General features: G+C 45.7%; 1 protein-coding gene across 1 annotated transcript in view; it reads left to right on the top strand.

Moving 5' to 3' along the window:
- The window catches only part of cntfr (ciliary neurotrophic factor receptor), a 258091-nt gene that overhangs the window by 227315 nt on the left and 15187 nt on the right, over positions 1 to 15589 (top strand). Inside the window, exons 7-8 of the mRNA XM_070862387.1 lie at positions 7600 to 7783; positions 11795 to 11915. Of these exons, the coding sequence (XP_070718488.1) occupies positions 7600 to 7783; positions 11795 to 11915 (305 nt within the window). The remainder of the gene's footprint in view (positions 1 to 7599; positions 7784 to 11794; positions 11916 to 15589) is intronic.

Here is a 15589-nt window from a genome sequence, read left to right as displayed (position 1 = left end):
CATCAAATCCTAGAGGTTAGCATTGACCAGATACTCAACTTGACCAACCACATAAATGCCTTGGCTGCTGGAGCAGGTCAGACGCTGGGTATTCTGTGGTGAGTGGTTCACCCCCTGACTCTCCAAAGCATCTCCACAACCTACAAAGCAAAAGTCACGAGTGGGATAGAATACTTTCCACTTGCCTGGATGCAGCTACACTAACACTCGAGCAGCTTGACACCATCCAAGACATTGAAGTCCATTTGATCGGCACTTCATCCTCTAGCCTAAACCTCCACCCCCTCCACATTGCATACCGTGGCTCCACCAGCTTGAAGGACAAGGGCAGCAGGTGCATGGGAACACCAAGCTCCTCTTCAAGTCACACAACATCCTGACTTAGACATGTATCCTTCATGACCACTCGGTCAAAATCCTGGAACTCCCTACCTAATAGCACTGTGGGGGAGTACATTCATCACATGTATCGCAACATTTCAAGATGAAGTCCCATCTTCTCGGGGAAACTGGGAATAGGCAATAATGCCGGCCTTGCTAGCGATGTCCACATCATGAGAATCAAAAAAAAAATACAGAAAAGATTTGCAATGCTATTCATTCATGGTGGGTATCACTGTCAACTCTGGTCAGATCCTTGCTTCCACTCAAAGAGTCACTGGAAAGTGATAAAGAGCAAAACCACTAGTTGATTTTTCTTCTTTTCCAACCCCACGGAATTTTAGTCCACCAGTTGCTGCTGCAGCTAAGATCAACTAGTTCTGCAGAAACAAGACCTTATTGGTTTATGTGGCTTAGTGCATTTACTAAGCCATTAGGAGCTCTATCCATTCACAAGTAACGATTTGGTTCTGAGATCAAAACGGAGAATACATTTATTGATTATACTATTGGGTGAACTATCTTAATGCAATGAGTCATAGACATTGATTTTTTTTTAAACTACATATATAATTGAAATTGTTATTTTACTAAAATAAAGATGTACAATATTTTAAAAGGACTGGAGCATTTGATTATAATTTTGCTCAGACTGGGTATTGTACTTTTTAAAACCTAAACCAGATTATGGCAAAGACAACCTCAGCAACCCTGTCGGAAATGCATTTTATTATAAGATTAATCTGTCTGGTTACATCAATGGATTAGGAATTGGAATTATTTTCCATATGTCACGATGATGAACGTGTTTTTAACTGTTAAGGATGAACCCAATTACAGAGTGTTGTGTTTGGCTATATCCATAGTGATTTCTGTAAATCAAATTAGTTTTCTTTGCAGCTGCTTGCTAAGTCGTGCACACATCCACATCTGGGTTCCCAATGCTTAATTTTAAATGAAACAGTGTTATCTGACTTGGATACATTGCACTAAGCAAGTACCTTGAGAATTCTCAACACAATTAACAAAATTTATTCATGAAAACATTCATTTGCATGCCAAAAGGATGACGTAGACCAAGTCCCTTTTTATTTAATGAAGGAGACAATAATAAGGGCGAGTTCACCACCTTGTGTAAACATCCCAAAAAATGTTATAATTCAATCTCAACTTGTGCATTCTTTAAGCTTTGTTTCCAAATTACTTTTCTTTCCTCAGGACAAAACCTCATGACTTGATCAATTTATATGCAGGACCCTGATAACTTTTATACTCATCATTGTCATAGGCAGTCCCTCGGAATCCACTCCTAAAGTGAGTTCTTTGGTGGCTGAACAGTCCCAATATGAGAGCCACAGATTCTGTCACAGGTGGGACAGATAGTCATTGAGGGAAGGGGTGGATGGGACTGGTTTGTCGCATTCTCTTTCCGCTTCCTGCGCTTGATTTCTGCATGCTCTCGGCATTGAGACTCGAGGTGCTCAGCGCCCTCCCGGATGCACTTCCTCCACTTAGGGCGGTCTTGGGCTAGGGATTCTCAGGTGTCAGTGGGGATGTCGTACTTTATCAGGGAGGCTTTGAGGGTGTCCTTGTAACGTTTCCGCTGCCCACCTTTGGCTCGTTTGCCATAAAGGAGCTCTGGGTGGAGTACTTGCTTTGGGAGTCTCGTGTCTGGCATGCGAACTATGTGGCCTGCCCAGCGGAGCTGATCGAGTGTGGTCAGTGCTTCAATGCTGGGGATGTTAGCCTGGATGAGGACACTGATGTTGTTGCGCCTGTCCTCCCAGGGGATGTGTAGGATCTTGGGGTGTCCTTGAATCTCCGCAACTTTTATACTAATCCTATAGGATACAGTTTGTCCTGCCATCTTAGATGTGAATTGTTCAAAGAAGGAAGAAAATAGTCCGGAACTTGGTTTCTTGCATTGGATGTTGTATAGTAGCCACAAAAGGTAAAAGGGGAATGCTATAAATTTAAAATAATCATAGTAAATGATTGGTGCTGACTGACCTGCTATATATTTCAGAGAGAAAAATGGGTTAACATTGTATATGTGACAAGGGTGTCATCATCATCATAGGCAGTCCCTCGAAATCAAGGAACACTTGCTTCCATTCTATAAAAGTGAGTTTTCAGGTGGCTGTACAGTCCAATGTGGGAATTACAGTTTCTGTAACAGGTGGGGCAAACAGTGGTTGACGGAAAGGGTGGGTGGGAAGCCTGGTTTGCTGCACACTCCTTCCGCTCTCTGCACTCAGTTTCTGCATGCTCTCGGCGACGAGACACGAGGTGCTCAGCGCCCTCCTGGATGCTCTTCATCCATTTTGGCCGGTCTTGGACCAGGGATTCCCGGGTGCCGGTGGGGATGTTACACTTTATCAAGGAGGCTTTGAGGGTGTCCTTGAAACGTTTCCTCTGTCCACGTATGGCTCGCTTGCCGTGTAGAACACTTGCTTTGGGAGTCTCTTGTCGGGCATGCGGATGATGTGGCCTGCCCAACGGAGCTGGCCGAGTACGGTCAGTGCTTCGATGCTGGGGATGTTGGCCTGAGCGAGAACACTGACGTTGGTGCGTCTGTCCTCCCAGTGGATTTGTAGGATCTTGCTGGTGCTACTTCCCCAGCTTTGAGGTGTCTGTTCTATATAGTCCACGTCTCTGAGCCGTATAGGGGGGCAGGTATCACTACTGCCCTGTAGATCACATCATCATCATAGGCAGTCCCTCGGAATTGATGAGGACTTGCTTCCACTCCCAAAGTGAGTTCTTTGATGGCTGAACAGTCCGATACGAGAGCCACAGACCCGGTTACAGGTGGGACAGACATTCGTCGGGGGAAGGGGTCGTGGGGCTGGTTTGCTGCGCGCTCCTTCCGCTGCCTGCGTTTGGCCTCTTGCTCCTTGCGTCGAGCCTCAAAGAGCTCAACACCCTCCCAGATGGACTTTCTCCACCTCGGACGGTCTGTGGCCAGGGTCTCCCAGGTGTCAGTGGTGATGTCGCACTTTACCAGGGAGGCTTTGAGGGTATCCTTGTAACGCTTCCGCTGCCCGGCTTTGGCTCGTTTACCATGACGGAGCTCTGCATAAAGCATTTGCTTAGGGAGTCTCGTAGCTGGCATGCGTACTATGTGGCCTGCCCAGCGAAGCTGATCGAGTGTGGTCAGTGCTTCAATACTGGGGATGTTAGCCTGGTCGAGGACACTGATGTTGGTGCGCCTGTCCTCCCAGGAGATTTGCGGGATCTTGCGGAGACATCGTTGGTGTCAGATTTAAGGCACTAGGGGCTAGAATTTCGGATGTCAGTGAAAACTGTAGTTTTATGCCAAAATTACCGTTTTCACGGCGCTACCGTTTTTAGGTCTAAATTTCGGACGTTATGCATCGGTAAAGTCGGTGTTGCATGAGGATTCACGGCACCAACCATGAGTCTCGGCAACTTTAGTCCGAGGCCGGTAGCATTGTGAGAGGCCTTGGGAGGGGGAAAAAACAAAATAAAAAAAAATTGCAAAAAACATTCTCAAACCCCTTACTTATTAAATCACTGAAAAAGAATGTAAAAATAAAAACTTTAACTCACTTTCTTTGCAGGTCTTCATACTTACCACTGCTGGCAGAGCTGCACCGACACCTGTCAGTATTCTGGACGTGGTGGAGAGTGCTAAACGTCCGATGATAACACAATCCATGGCGTTGCACATTGGTGCACCTCTCCCCGGCGGTACGTGGGAGCGCCGCCGCAAAAAGATGCCCGATGATCCAGCCGACCGAATATTTGCCGCAGAGGGTCAAATCGTTGCACAAACCCAGTTGCAAAGTCGGCAAAATTCTAGCCCTATAGGTTAGGAGTAGATTTTAATTAGAAGGCCTAGTACATTTTAAGGGTTGGGCCTCATTACGATGCCATGGATAGCTGTAGGCTCCAGGCCGGCAGACAAGTAGTCCAGTTTGGGAGGGTGATCGACAATCGTGTGGGTGGAGTAGCAGCCCCAGGGTAACAGCAGCTTTAATCAAAAACGCTAATGGGATGCTGGCCTTTTTCACCAGGATGTTGGAATTCAAATGTGAGGAAGTGGTGCTTCATTTGTACAGAACCTTAGTCAGACTCCATTTGTGCACAGAATCTCAGCAAAATTCACGGTGTTAAAATTGCATTGGTATCCTTTGTACAAAATAAAACTCTGAATTGCTTCAGGTAATGAGGCTCCCACCTAATTCAGATGGATGCCTGGCTGCCCTGCAGAAGTACCCGGGAAAAAGTCTGGCTAAGTTGCAGCAGGGCGGTAATGTTGACCACCTCCGTTTTAATGTTGCAATTGCCCTGTTTCCACCACTCGGAGGGAGGGAAACTCCATCCATATGACTCTAGTTTACATTAGGTGGTAGAATCTTAATGCCCTTGCAAGCCACTCAATTGTTCAGGTAAACTAAAGCAGCGATTTTCCCTGCTTCGGACAGGTATTGCCTCCATCCCAGTCTCTGGCATGACTTTCCCCTGATTGGGCTTGTTAAGCCCGCCCAGTGCTTTTCTCGGCCAATTGAAGGAAGTGGGTCTGATGATGTCATTTATCACTCATCGGCAGCCGGTTTCCTTCAAGCGACTATGCGCAAATTTACTTTGACATTTGTGCTGTCAGTGTTCTACAGCATTGAGGTGCTGCAAACACTGACAAGCACTGCACAGAGGTGCACGGCTGCATCCAGGCTCTCCCATGAGTCCTTCCATAAGCTTATGGAGGGTGTCACAGCAGGCAGGAAGGTTCTCTTCCCTTCCAAAGGGCGGAAGAGACCTCCCCAGGAGATCAACGCAGCATGGTTGCACATTACACAAGATGGCACAAGCAGGGATTCCGTCAGGAGGACCAGGCTGCAGTGGTGCAAGCCTTTCAATGATCTCAGTAAATCAGAAAATATTACTGCAAAGCCCCACTCAACCTCATCCTGCTGTGTCACTCATCACATCCCCATCACTCTGCCTTCCCTACCCTAATCCTGCACATCCTTTCTCACACCAACTTACCTTGCACCTCCACCCATCGCTCTCTATCTATATTATCACTTCCCCATCTCACGAGCCACCCCTCACATTCACCCTCATCCTAGTCCAAACATACCAATTAACAACACACAAGGGTAGGCACTTGTGTGCTTTAGCCAATGTTCATGTGAAGCTTCTGTTAATATGCTGTCAAACATTGAAATCTTTATTTTCAACACTTTGCTTCCTTGGACAGATTTGTTTGCACCTTTGGAAGTGGTTCAGTGAGTTGCAATGAATGTTGAGACATAACGGTACCTCCTGCAATGTTGATGAGTGTGAAAGAAATGGCTTGGGCATTGGAGGGATGCTTTATGTTGGTGGCGCATCATGTGGCATCCAGGATGTGCAGCATCAAGTGAATTAAATGTGGCCATGGTGAGTCCATCCCAGGCAGCAATATGGGGTCGGGTGCTGATGCCCACTGTCCTGTGCAGCATCAGGTGATTGTGGAGAAGGTTGGTGTGGTTGTTGGTGCTGCTGATGTGCCTGATGATGCTGGTGTTAGGGCTGATTGTGGTCAGATTCTGAAGACTAAGGTGAGAGAGTAGAAAGTCCACCCATGCTGATGGAATCGATGGCAGAAGCAATCTGTCAATGTTGGGAGAGGTTGGTGAATCTGTAGTGGAAATGCAGTTTAGAGATGCTAGTGCATAAGGGAAGATATCTGAATCAGCTGGAAGCTTTGAGTTGACATTTGAAGCAGTCAACTCATCAGTTGATTCAATGGCCACTGACGACCTTCCTCAGCTTCACTGGTGAGGTCTAGGCAATGCGAAAAACCCGTGAGAGACCTGTGAAAGTTTAAAAAGCTGGGGAAAAAGCATTAAGTTTCTGCAAACAAGCCACCAATGATTTGAATTGGGTGCCGCTGCTGCTGCCTGTTAGGTCTGCTCAGCGCTGGCAGACCTGACATCAGGAAATACACCTCTGCGTGTTTTTATAGTCAGTTTCCAACCCATTGTCAATCATTTTAAATTTCACAGTTAATTCACCACCATTCAAGCGCTGACAAAATCACCCAGAACCGGGGATTAAATGTGATCTTTCAATAGAAGTTTTACATTAGAGATGTTAATGTACCATTTTGTTTGTTCAAATGCCGACTAATGTGCTCTGTATTTCTAGGATTTTCTGCTTTCATTTTCAGATATTCTATAGATTGTTTCTTTCTATGAAGGGTGTGTATAAATCTAGACTGGCAATCCAAGCTTATCTGAATTTCTACAGTTCAGCTGAGCCAGGCCAAAATCAAGCTTTGTTGGTTTGAGAATGCTGATTTCCTGCCAAATTGTACATCTTCTAAGATATCAGAGCCGAAGAGAAACTTGGGAGTTCAGCCAGGTTTCCATTGTTACTATTGATTGTGATGGTTATTTTAGCAGTTTGAATCAGTTGGCTTATGTCAGTTTGGATTTAACCAAGTATCCAAAAGAAGACCAGATCTCTCATTCCTACTTTTTAATTTCTGATCATTTTTTTTCTATAGTCAAGGTCAGAATGATTTTCATCTCTATTCTGCTGCATTATTAATTTTATTAAAAGTCTTTTAATGTAATTCTTAGGCAAGGTTTGAGGTGATGTACAAATGAGAATTGCTGAGTTCCTTTAAATGATTGGTTTCTGTTATGTATGCAATAAAGGTTCAAACTGAGTACTGTTTAACTAAGCAAGGTACAACCTTGTCTCTGCTTTATTTAGGCCCAAAGTGTCTGATTCTCAAAATGGCTGGCCTTTTATACCCGAGCAGCACCATGTGAGTGCTGCTCAGTGGCCTCCAACAATGACACCATCTGGTGGCTATAAACAGCATGTACATACATGACTGTTTCCTCCATATTTTTGTTTCTTTTATTTATTGAGAAACCCAGTTAAAGGAGTGAGAATTTATGTGTTGGACACCATTAAGGTTGAAGAGAAGAGATGAGATATTTGTGGCCTTCCTCTGTTGCTGGTAGTGGCAACATTTTGATGCATGCAAAAACATATTGCCGTGGGTCTATTTTGACATAATGACTTTAGGATCACTGGTAAGGTTGGGGGGTGGGATTTAGAAATGGTAAAAAAGGTATCAAAAATGATTGAAAGATAGTAAGATATATGCTGTTGAATGTGGTCTTCTCGTTTCTGTTCTGTCAGTCTTTATCTGTCAACAGTTGGCTGATGGTCTGTTTCTGTTGCTCCTAGGTCGAAGTCACAGATGTTCCATTTCATACAATCACTGATGCATATATAGGGAAAGAACACATTATACAAGTTGCTGCTAAGGACAGCGAGGTTGGCACCTGGAGTGAATGGAGTAAGGCTGTACATGCTACACCGTGGATGCCATTAAGACCAGAGGAGGACCCCGAAGAAAATCCGAGCAATGGTACGTCCTAATAGCGGTCGGTTTCTCTGTTTTATACCCCACATATCATGAAAGTGTAGTGAAGCTAAAAGATGAGAAGCAACTGATTGAATATGTATATTATCTATTTTGAGAACGGACTTTGAATCTACACTGAAGAGGTGAAAGTCCCAGTTTTTTTAGCAGTTGCTGCTAAAAGGTCCAAGTCAGCATGGATTTGTGAAAGGGAAATCATGCTTGACAAATCTGCAATTTTTTGAGGATGTTTCCAGTAAAGTGGACAAGGGAGAACCAGTTGATGTGATATATTTGGACTTTCAGAAGGCTTTCGACAAGGTCCCACACAAGAGATTAATGTGCAAAGTTAAAGCACATGGGATTGGGGGTAGTGTGCTAACATGGATTGAGAACTGGTTGTCAGACAGGAAGCAAAGAGTAGGAGTAAATGGGTACTTTTCAGAATGGCAGGCAGTGACTAGTGGGGTACCGCAAGGTTCTGTGCTGAAGCCCCAGCTGTTTACATTGTACATTAATGATTTGGACGAGGGGATTAAATGTAGTATCTCCAAATTTGCAGATGACACTAAGTTGGGTGGCAGTGTGAGCTGCGAGGAGGATGCTATGAGGCTGCAGAGTGACTTGGATAGGTTAGGTGAGTGGGCAAATGCATGGCAGATGAAGTATAATGTGGATAAATGTGAGGTTATCCACTTTGGTGGTAAAAACAGAGAGACAGACTATTATCTGAATGGTGACAGATTAGGAAAAGGGGAGGTGCAACGAGACCTGGGTGTCATGGTACATCAGTCATTGAAGGTTGGCATGCAGGTACAGCAGGCGGTTAAGAAAGCAAATGGCATGTTGGCCTTCATAGCGAGGGGATTTGAATACAGGGACAGGGAGGTGTTGCTACAGTTGTACAGAGCCTTGGTGAGGCCACACCTGGAGTATTGTGTACAGTTTTGGTCTCCTAACTTGAGGAAGGACATTCTTGCTATTGAAGGGAGTGCAGCGAAGGTTCACCAGACTGATTCCCGGGATGGCGGGACTGACATATCAAGAAAGACTGGATCAACTGGGCTTGTATTCACTGGAGTTCAGAAGAATGAGAGGGGATCTCATAGAAACGTTTAAAATTCTGACAGGTTTAGACAGGTTGGATGCAGGAAGAATGTTCCGAATGTTGGGGAAGTCCAGAACCAGGGGTCACAGTCTAAGGATAAGGGGTAAGCCATTTAGGACCGAGATGAGGAGAAACTTCTTCACCCAGAGAGTGGTGAACCTGTGGAATTCTCTACCACAGAAAGTTGTTGAGGCCAATTCACTAAATATATTCAAAAAGGAGTTAGATGAAGTCCTTACTACTAGGGGCATCAAGGGGTATGGCGAGAAAACAGGAATGGGGTACTGAAGTTGCATGTTCAGACATGAACTCATTGAATGGCGGTGCAGGCTCGAAGGGCCGAATGGCCTACTCCTGCACCTATTTTCTATGTGTCTAAATAACAGGGCCCCTTAGCTACCCAAAAAAACCACAGTGTTGAAATCACCATGATGTGGGAAACGAGCGGTAAGTGCACCGCTCGGAATTTAACTCCTGTTCTTGCTGCCAATTTTCTCTCCTTTTTACCCCTTCTCCTCTGAAGGTGCTGAGGCCAATTGCGGCCCTCTGGCTGCTGCCCCAGCTAATAGCATCTGAGATTCTTCTAATTTAGGTGGCTTAGTGCTGTACCAGATGATGGTTTTACACCACTAAGGGTTTTTAACTGGAACATGCTGTGACATGATTGGCAGTATAAATGACACCAAAGCACACTTATTAGGGGAAATTTTAACTCCTCTTGTACAGCGGAAACTGGGCGAAATGGGAGTTAATATCGAAGGGGTGCACTTACCGCTCGTTTCCCACCCTGCCGCTATTTCAACACCGCTGCTTTCTTGGGTGGTTGAGGGGCCTGTTGGACTCAGATGGGAGCCTCGTAAATTAATGCAAATTGGGATCCACTGATGTCATTAGGACCCCGATGTAATTTGGACTGCCTATTGAGTAGAGCATCCACTTGAAGACTCCGTAAAACCTGGCGGACACCCAGCAGAGGCCCTGGCAGCAGCAGGAGTGCTCTTCTGAACCCCACAAAGAAAGTTTGGGGCATTGCAGCCATAAGCTTCCCCCCACCCTTCCACCCTGAAAACTCTCCCAATCTCAGCGACTTACCTAACTGCCGGTATAGCTGTCTCCCGGCTGCCCAATCTTCATAGGCCACAAGCTGCCTCTGGATGTCTCTTTCAGATGAGCAGCTGGCTGGCCGAATGTGATTGAGGCCCAGCTGTTACAATGTACTGGACCAACCCACTGCAGCTCCCGGGGGATTGCCTGTGTTTCCCAAATCTCTCCTATTGTGTGTACAATTAAAATGTGTTTAAAAATGTAAATAATGATTTGAAAACTATTACTATAATTCACACTGTACCAGATATTGCACAACCTTTCTCCCAGTGGCCAGTCCAGTGTCCTGAACCTACTATCAGAGCAGATTATTCCTACTATTCCAAGTACTGTCATGACAATGCCCTTTTGTGTCAGCTGAGGCTCAGTTAGTAGCACCTTCATCTCTGAGTCAGAAAGTTGTGGGTTCAAGTCCCACTCCAGAGACTTGAGCACAAAAATCTAGGCTGACACTCCAGTGCAGTACTGATCGGGTGCTGCACTGTCGGAGGTACTGTCTTTCGGATGAGACGTTAAACCGAGGCCCCATCTGTTCTTTTATTAGTGGACATAAGATCCCATGTCACTATTTCGAAGAAGAGCAGTGGAGTTATCCCTAGTGCCCTGGCCAATATTTATCCCTCAGTCAACATCACTCAAAACAGATTATTTGGTCATTATCACATTGCTGTTTGTGGGAGCTTGCTGTGCACACATTGGCTCCCACGTTTCCTACATTACAACCGTGACTACGCTTCACTTCAAAAGTATTTTGTTGGTTGTAAAGCATTTTGGGATGTCCGGTGATAGTGAAAGGCGCTATATAAATGCAAATCTTTATTTTCTTTTTTTTTTAAATAGAAGTGGAAAAAAAGTTCAGACCGCTTAATGCCAATTTTTGATGAATGTGACTCCACAGCACAAAACTAGTCATAATTCAGCAAAATCGGACTGTCTCATTCACAAAGGTCATTGGGTGACCAGTGTGGAAAATGTTAATCCACTGCTGCAGAGTTTCGTGTTCTTCTGTTGCTGAGAATCCGGCACATCGCTGAGGCAGTGTAGCGGGAGCCTCATCCAGCAGCTCACCTGATGAAATTTCCTCAATGCTAACATTTTTCATCTGGAAAATTTCTAAATTCATCAAAAGTAATTGAATGTCTAAAGAGAAAGGCAATAAAAGTTTAAAGTTTGATCACATTTTAAGGAGTAATTTTCCAAGCTGGCTCCCAGCCTGGAGCCACACTCGATGGGAGCAAGGGTCATAGAATCGTTGCTGTAATGTTACAGATTTTTCTCTGCCCCAGCTTCTGTCAAGCAAGCTGCCATGTCAGAAACAAAAATAAAAACTTGCATTTATGCAGCATCTTATCACGTCTTTCAGAATCATCTCAAAGGTCTTCACCTACAGTGAAATACTTGGAACTGCAATGAATGTTATGTAAGCAACAACAGTAACCATTTCATGTACCACAAGATCACACAAATAAGTAGCCATTTAATCTATTTTTGGTGGTCTCTGAGAGGGAAATGTGGATCAGAACACCAAGAGAAAACTGCTCTCCTTTAAATGGTGCCATGGGATTTACTTGAATCATTAGAACAGTCAGACCAGACCACATGTAAAGTAGTATACCTCCGGCAGTGCAGCGCTGTCTCAATATTGCAGTCACCCTAAATTAGATTTTCCAGCCCTGGAGTGGGACTTGAACTCAGATCTTTTGACTGAGATGCAAGAACAACAGAGCCAAGCTGACAAATATTAAGTATTGAGGTACGATAAAATGGATACTACTAATATAACGATCTTTTTATTGCTGTAACAGTTTCAGAACCTTTAACCAGCACAACTCCAAGCGTTAGTGCTAAACGACAAATTAACAATTCTCCAAGAATGGAATCATCCATGACATTGTTCCTTGGCATGATTATGATTTTATTTATCTGGTAAGATGCACCATTCCTTTATTTTCTGAATTATATTTTGACATGGGAGATGCCATATATATAGTAAAGCTATTATTTAACAGTTTGAGCAAGAGTTGTGATTGCGAGTTGGGTAGAGATTTACAGAATAAGTGTAACTATTGTTGCATTTAGGGGTAAATTAAATGAGTTAATGCCCCTGATGTAGAGCTTACATTTGGCTATTCAGGTGCAGACATCAGCACAGCCAGCATTTTTCATCCATTACTTATGATGTATTGAATAGCAAGTTGGCCAAATTCCGGAATGCCTCAATTTTCGCTATACATTTCTGTCGTGCAAAGCTCTGCATCAAGAGTGCTAATTTAAAAAATGTTCCCCTTAATTTACTGAAATGCGGCCAACAGCAGAGCTGACCTCTGCGGCAGGCTAGTAAAGTAAATGCTGTTTCTGGATGTGTCGCCCAGAGGAAGGGTCACCCCCACTTTCAATACAAATATCACTTTTGGAGGCAGAGGCAACTTGCCACAGTCAGGCGAAGCAACTTACCACACCGTGCAGGCTAATTAGTGAAAAGACATGCAGATTGCCACAGGAGATAAACTGCTCCTATGCACCTTTCAGGCCTGCTCTGCTATTCAATTAGATCTCCACCTCAACTTCATGCAGGAGGTGAGCCACTCGCGTCAGCGTACCCAGTCTCTGTCCTATTCCTGTAGCCATGTTGTTGCTATCGCTGGTCCAATGAAGCCTATAGTCAATGGTGATGCATTTGGGGACTTGGGTATGGTAATGTTGCTGAAGGTCAGGGGAGCTAGTTGGGTCTTTTTTTGTTGGAGGTGGTCTTTGCCCAGTACTTATATGGTAAAAATGTTACCCATCACTTATCAGCCTCGGCCTGCATCTTTTCCAGGTCCCTTCTGCAGGGTGGCTTCATTATTGGAGGAGTTGTGATTGGAGCTGAACATTGTAGGATCATTAGTGAACAGCCCCATTCCTGTAACAATGTCTGGGCTCTGATAATTGACCCCTGACCACCACAATATCTTCCTTTGTGTTAGATATGACTCCCACTTAATGGAGGATTTCCTCTTCACATCCATTGATATTGGTTTTGCTATGGTTTCTTGGTGCCATACTTGGTGTCAAAATCCCTTGAAAGGCAGCTAGTCTCCTCTTTCCTCCAGCGTTCAGTTCTTGCATTCATGTCTGGATCAATGCTGTGCTGAGATGAATGGTTCTGTCGGAACCTGAACTGAACATTGGTGAACAGATTATTGGTGAGTAGGAGCTGCTTGATGGCACTGCTGTTGACTCCTTTCATCATTTTACTGATGATTGGGAGGAAGCAGATAGCACAATGATTAATTAGGTTCGATTTATCCTGTTTCTCATGGATAAAATATGTATAAGCAATCTTCCACATTGTCCGGTAGATGCATCATAGTTGATCCAATGATATAACTGCTCAATAACAACAACTTGTATTTATATAACGCCTTTAACATAGTGAAATGTCCGAAGGCACTTCACAGCGGTATTATGAGATTAAAAAATTTGACACCGAGCCGCATAAATAGAAATTAGCGCAAGTGACTAAAAGCTTGGTCAAAGTGATATGTTTTAAGGAGCGTCTTGAAGGAGGAAAGCAAGATAGAGAGGTTTAGACAGGGAGTTCCAAAGCTTGGGGCCGAGGCAACAGAAGGCATGGCCACCAATGGTTGAGCGATTATAATCAGGGATGCTCAAGAGGGCAGAATTAGAGGGGTGCAGACATCTCTGGGGGCAGGAGGGTGTGTTGGGCTGGAGGAGATTACAGAGATAGGGAGGGGCGAAGCCATGGAAGGATTTGAAAATAAGATGAGAATTTTGAAATTGAGGCGTTGCTTAAACAGAAGCCAATGTATGTCAGTGAGCACAGGGTTGATGGGTGAGCGGGACTTGGTGCGAGTTAGGACATAGGTAGCCGAGTTTTGGATCACCTCTAGTTTACGTAAGGTAGAATGTGGGAGGCCAGCCAGGAGTGCGTTGGAATAGTCAAGTCTAGAGGTAACAAAGGCATGGATGAGGGCTTCAGCAGCAGATGAGCAGAGGCAAGGGCGGACATGGGTGATGTTACGGAGGTGGAAATAGGCGGTCTTAGTTACGCCGCGGATATGCAGTCAAAAGCTAATTTCAGGGTCAAATATGACACCAAGGTTGCGAACAGTCTGGTTCAGCCTCAGACAGAAGTTGGAAAGAGGGATGGAGTCAGTAGCTAGGGAACGGAGTTTGTGACGGGGATCAAAAACAATGGCATCCGTCTTCCCAGTATTCAATTGGAGAAAATTTCTGCTTATCCAGAACTGGATGTTGGACAAGCATTCTGACAATTTAGAAACCGTGGAGGGGCCGAGAAAAGTGGTAATGAGATAGAGCTGGGTGTCATCAGCATACATGTGGAAACTGGATCCTTGGACACCAGAAGTAACAATGCGGGGGTGGGAAGAGAAGCCATTGCAGGTGATTCTCTGGCTACAATTAGATAGATAAGAATGGAACCAGGCAAGTGCAGTCCCACACAAGACTTACTCAAGACTTTCTTACTGTAGTACATAGACACCACTACAGACAAAATGATGGTAAGCACACATGTATGCCTTACCCATCTGCGTGTTTTCATTTAAGGCTCACTCAAGCCACCTGTCATTCTTGGCAATAAATTTGAACCAAAATCTCTCATTCAGTGGTTCTCAAACTTTGTTGGGCTGGGTCCAACCAAAAAAACTCTCTGCCCCTCTAGCTAAGGATACTGGTAGTGTTACATTGGCCAAAGTCTCACTGTTCCTCCACTTCTGTTTCTCTCTCCTACTCCACGTTTGTTTGGCTCTTTTTCTCCTCTTCCACTCCTGTTTTGATCCCTTTCTCTCTCCTTCCCCCTCTCTCCTTCCCCCTCTCTCCTTCCCCCTCTCTCCTTCCCCCTCTCTCCTTCCCCCTCTCTCCTTCCCCCCTCTCTCCTTCCCCCCTCTCTCCTTCCCCCCTCTCTCCTTCCCCCCTCTCTCCTTCCCCCCTCTCTCCTTCCCCCCTCTCTCCTTCCCCCTCTCTCCTTCCCCCCTCTCTCCTTCCCCCCTCTCTCCTTCCCCCCTCTCTCCTTCCCCCCTCTCTCCTTCCCCCCTCTCTCCTTCCCCCCTCTCTCCTTCCCCCCTCTCTCCTTCCCCCCTCTCTCCTTCCCCCCTCTCTCCTTCCCCCCTCTCTCCTTCCCCCCTCTCTCCTTCCCCCTCTCTCCTTCCCCCCTCTCTCCTTCCCCCCTCTCTCCTTCCCCCCTCTCTCCTTCCCCCTCTCTCCTTCCCCCCTCTCTCCTTCCCCCCTCTCTCCTTCCCCCCTCTCTCCTTCCCCCCTCTCTCCTTCCCCCCTCTCTCCTTCCCCCCTCTCTCCTTCCCCCCTCTCTCCTTCCCCCCTCTCTCCTTCCCCCCTCTCTCCTTCCCCCCTCTCTCCTTCCCCCTCTCTCCTTCCCCCCTCTCTCCTTCCCCCCTCTCTCCTTCCCCCCTCTCTCCTTCCCCCCTCTCTCCTTCCCCCCTCTCTCCTTCCCCCCTCTCTCCTTCCCCCCTCTCTCCTTCCCCCTCTCTCCTTCCCCCCTCTCTCCTTCCCCCCTCTCTCCTTCCCCCCTCTCTCCTTCCCCCCTCTCTCCTTCCCCCCTCTCTCCTTCCCCCCTCTCT

Source organism: Pristiophorus japonicus, chromosome 2 (assembly GCF_044704955.1).
Source record: "Pristiophorus japonicus isolate sPriJap1 chromosome 2, sPriJap1.hap1, whole genome shotgun sequence".
NCBI classification, from domain to species: Eukaryota; Metazoa; Chordata; class Chondrichthyes; family Pristiophoridae; genus Pristiophorus; species Pristiophorus japonicus.
Note: the sequence above shows the minus strand (reverse complement) of the source record. Positions and strands in the feature narration are given on the sequence as shown.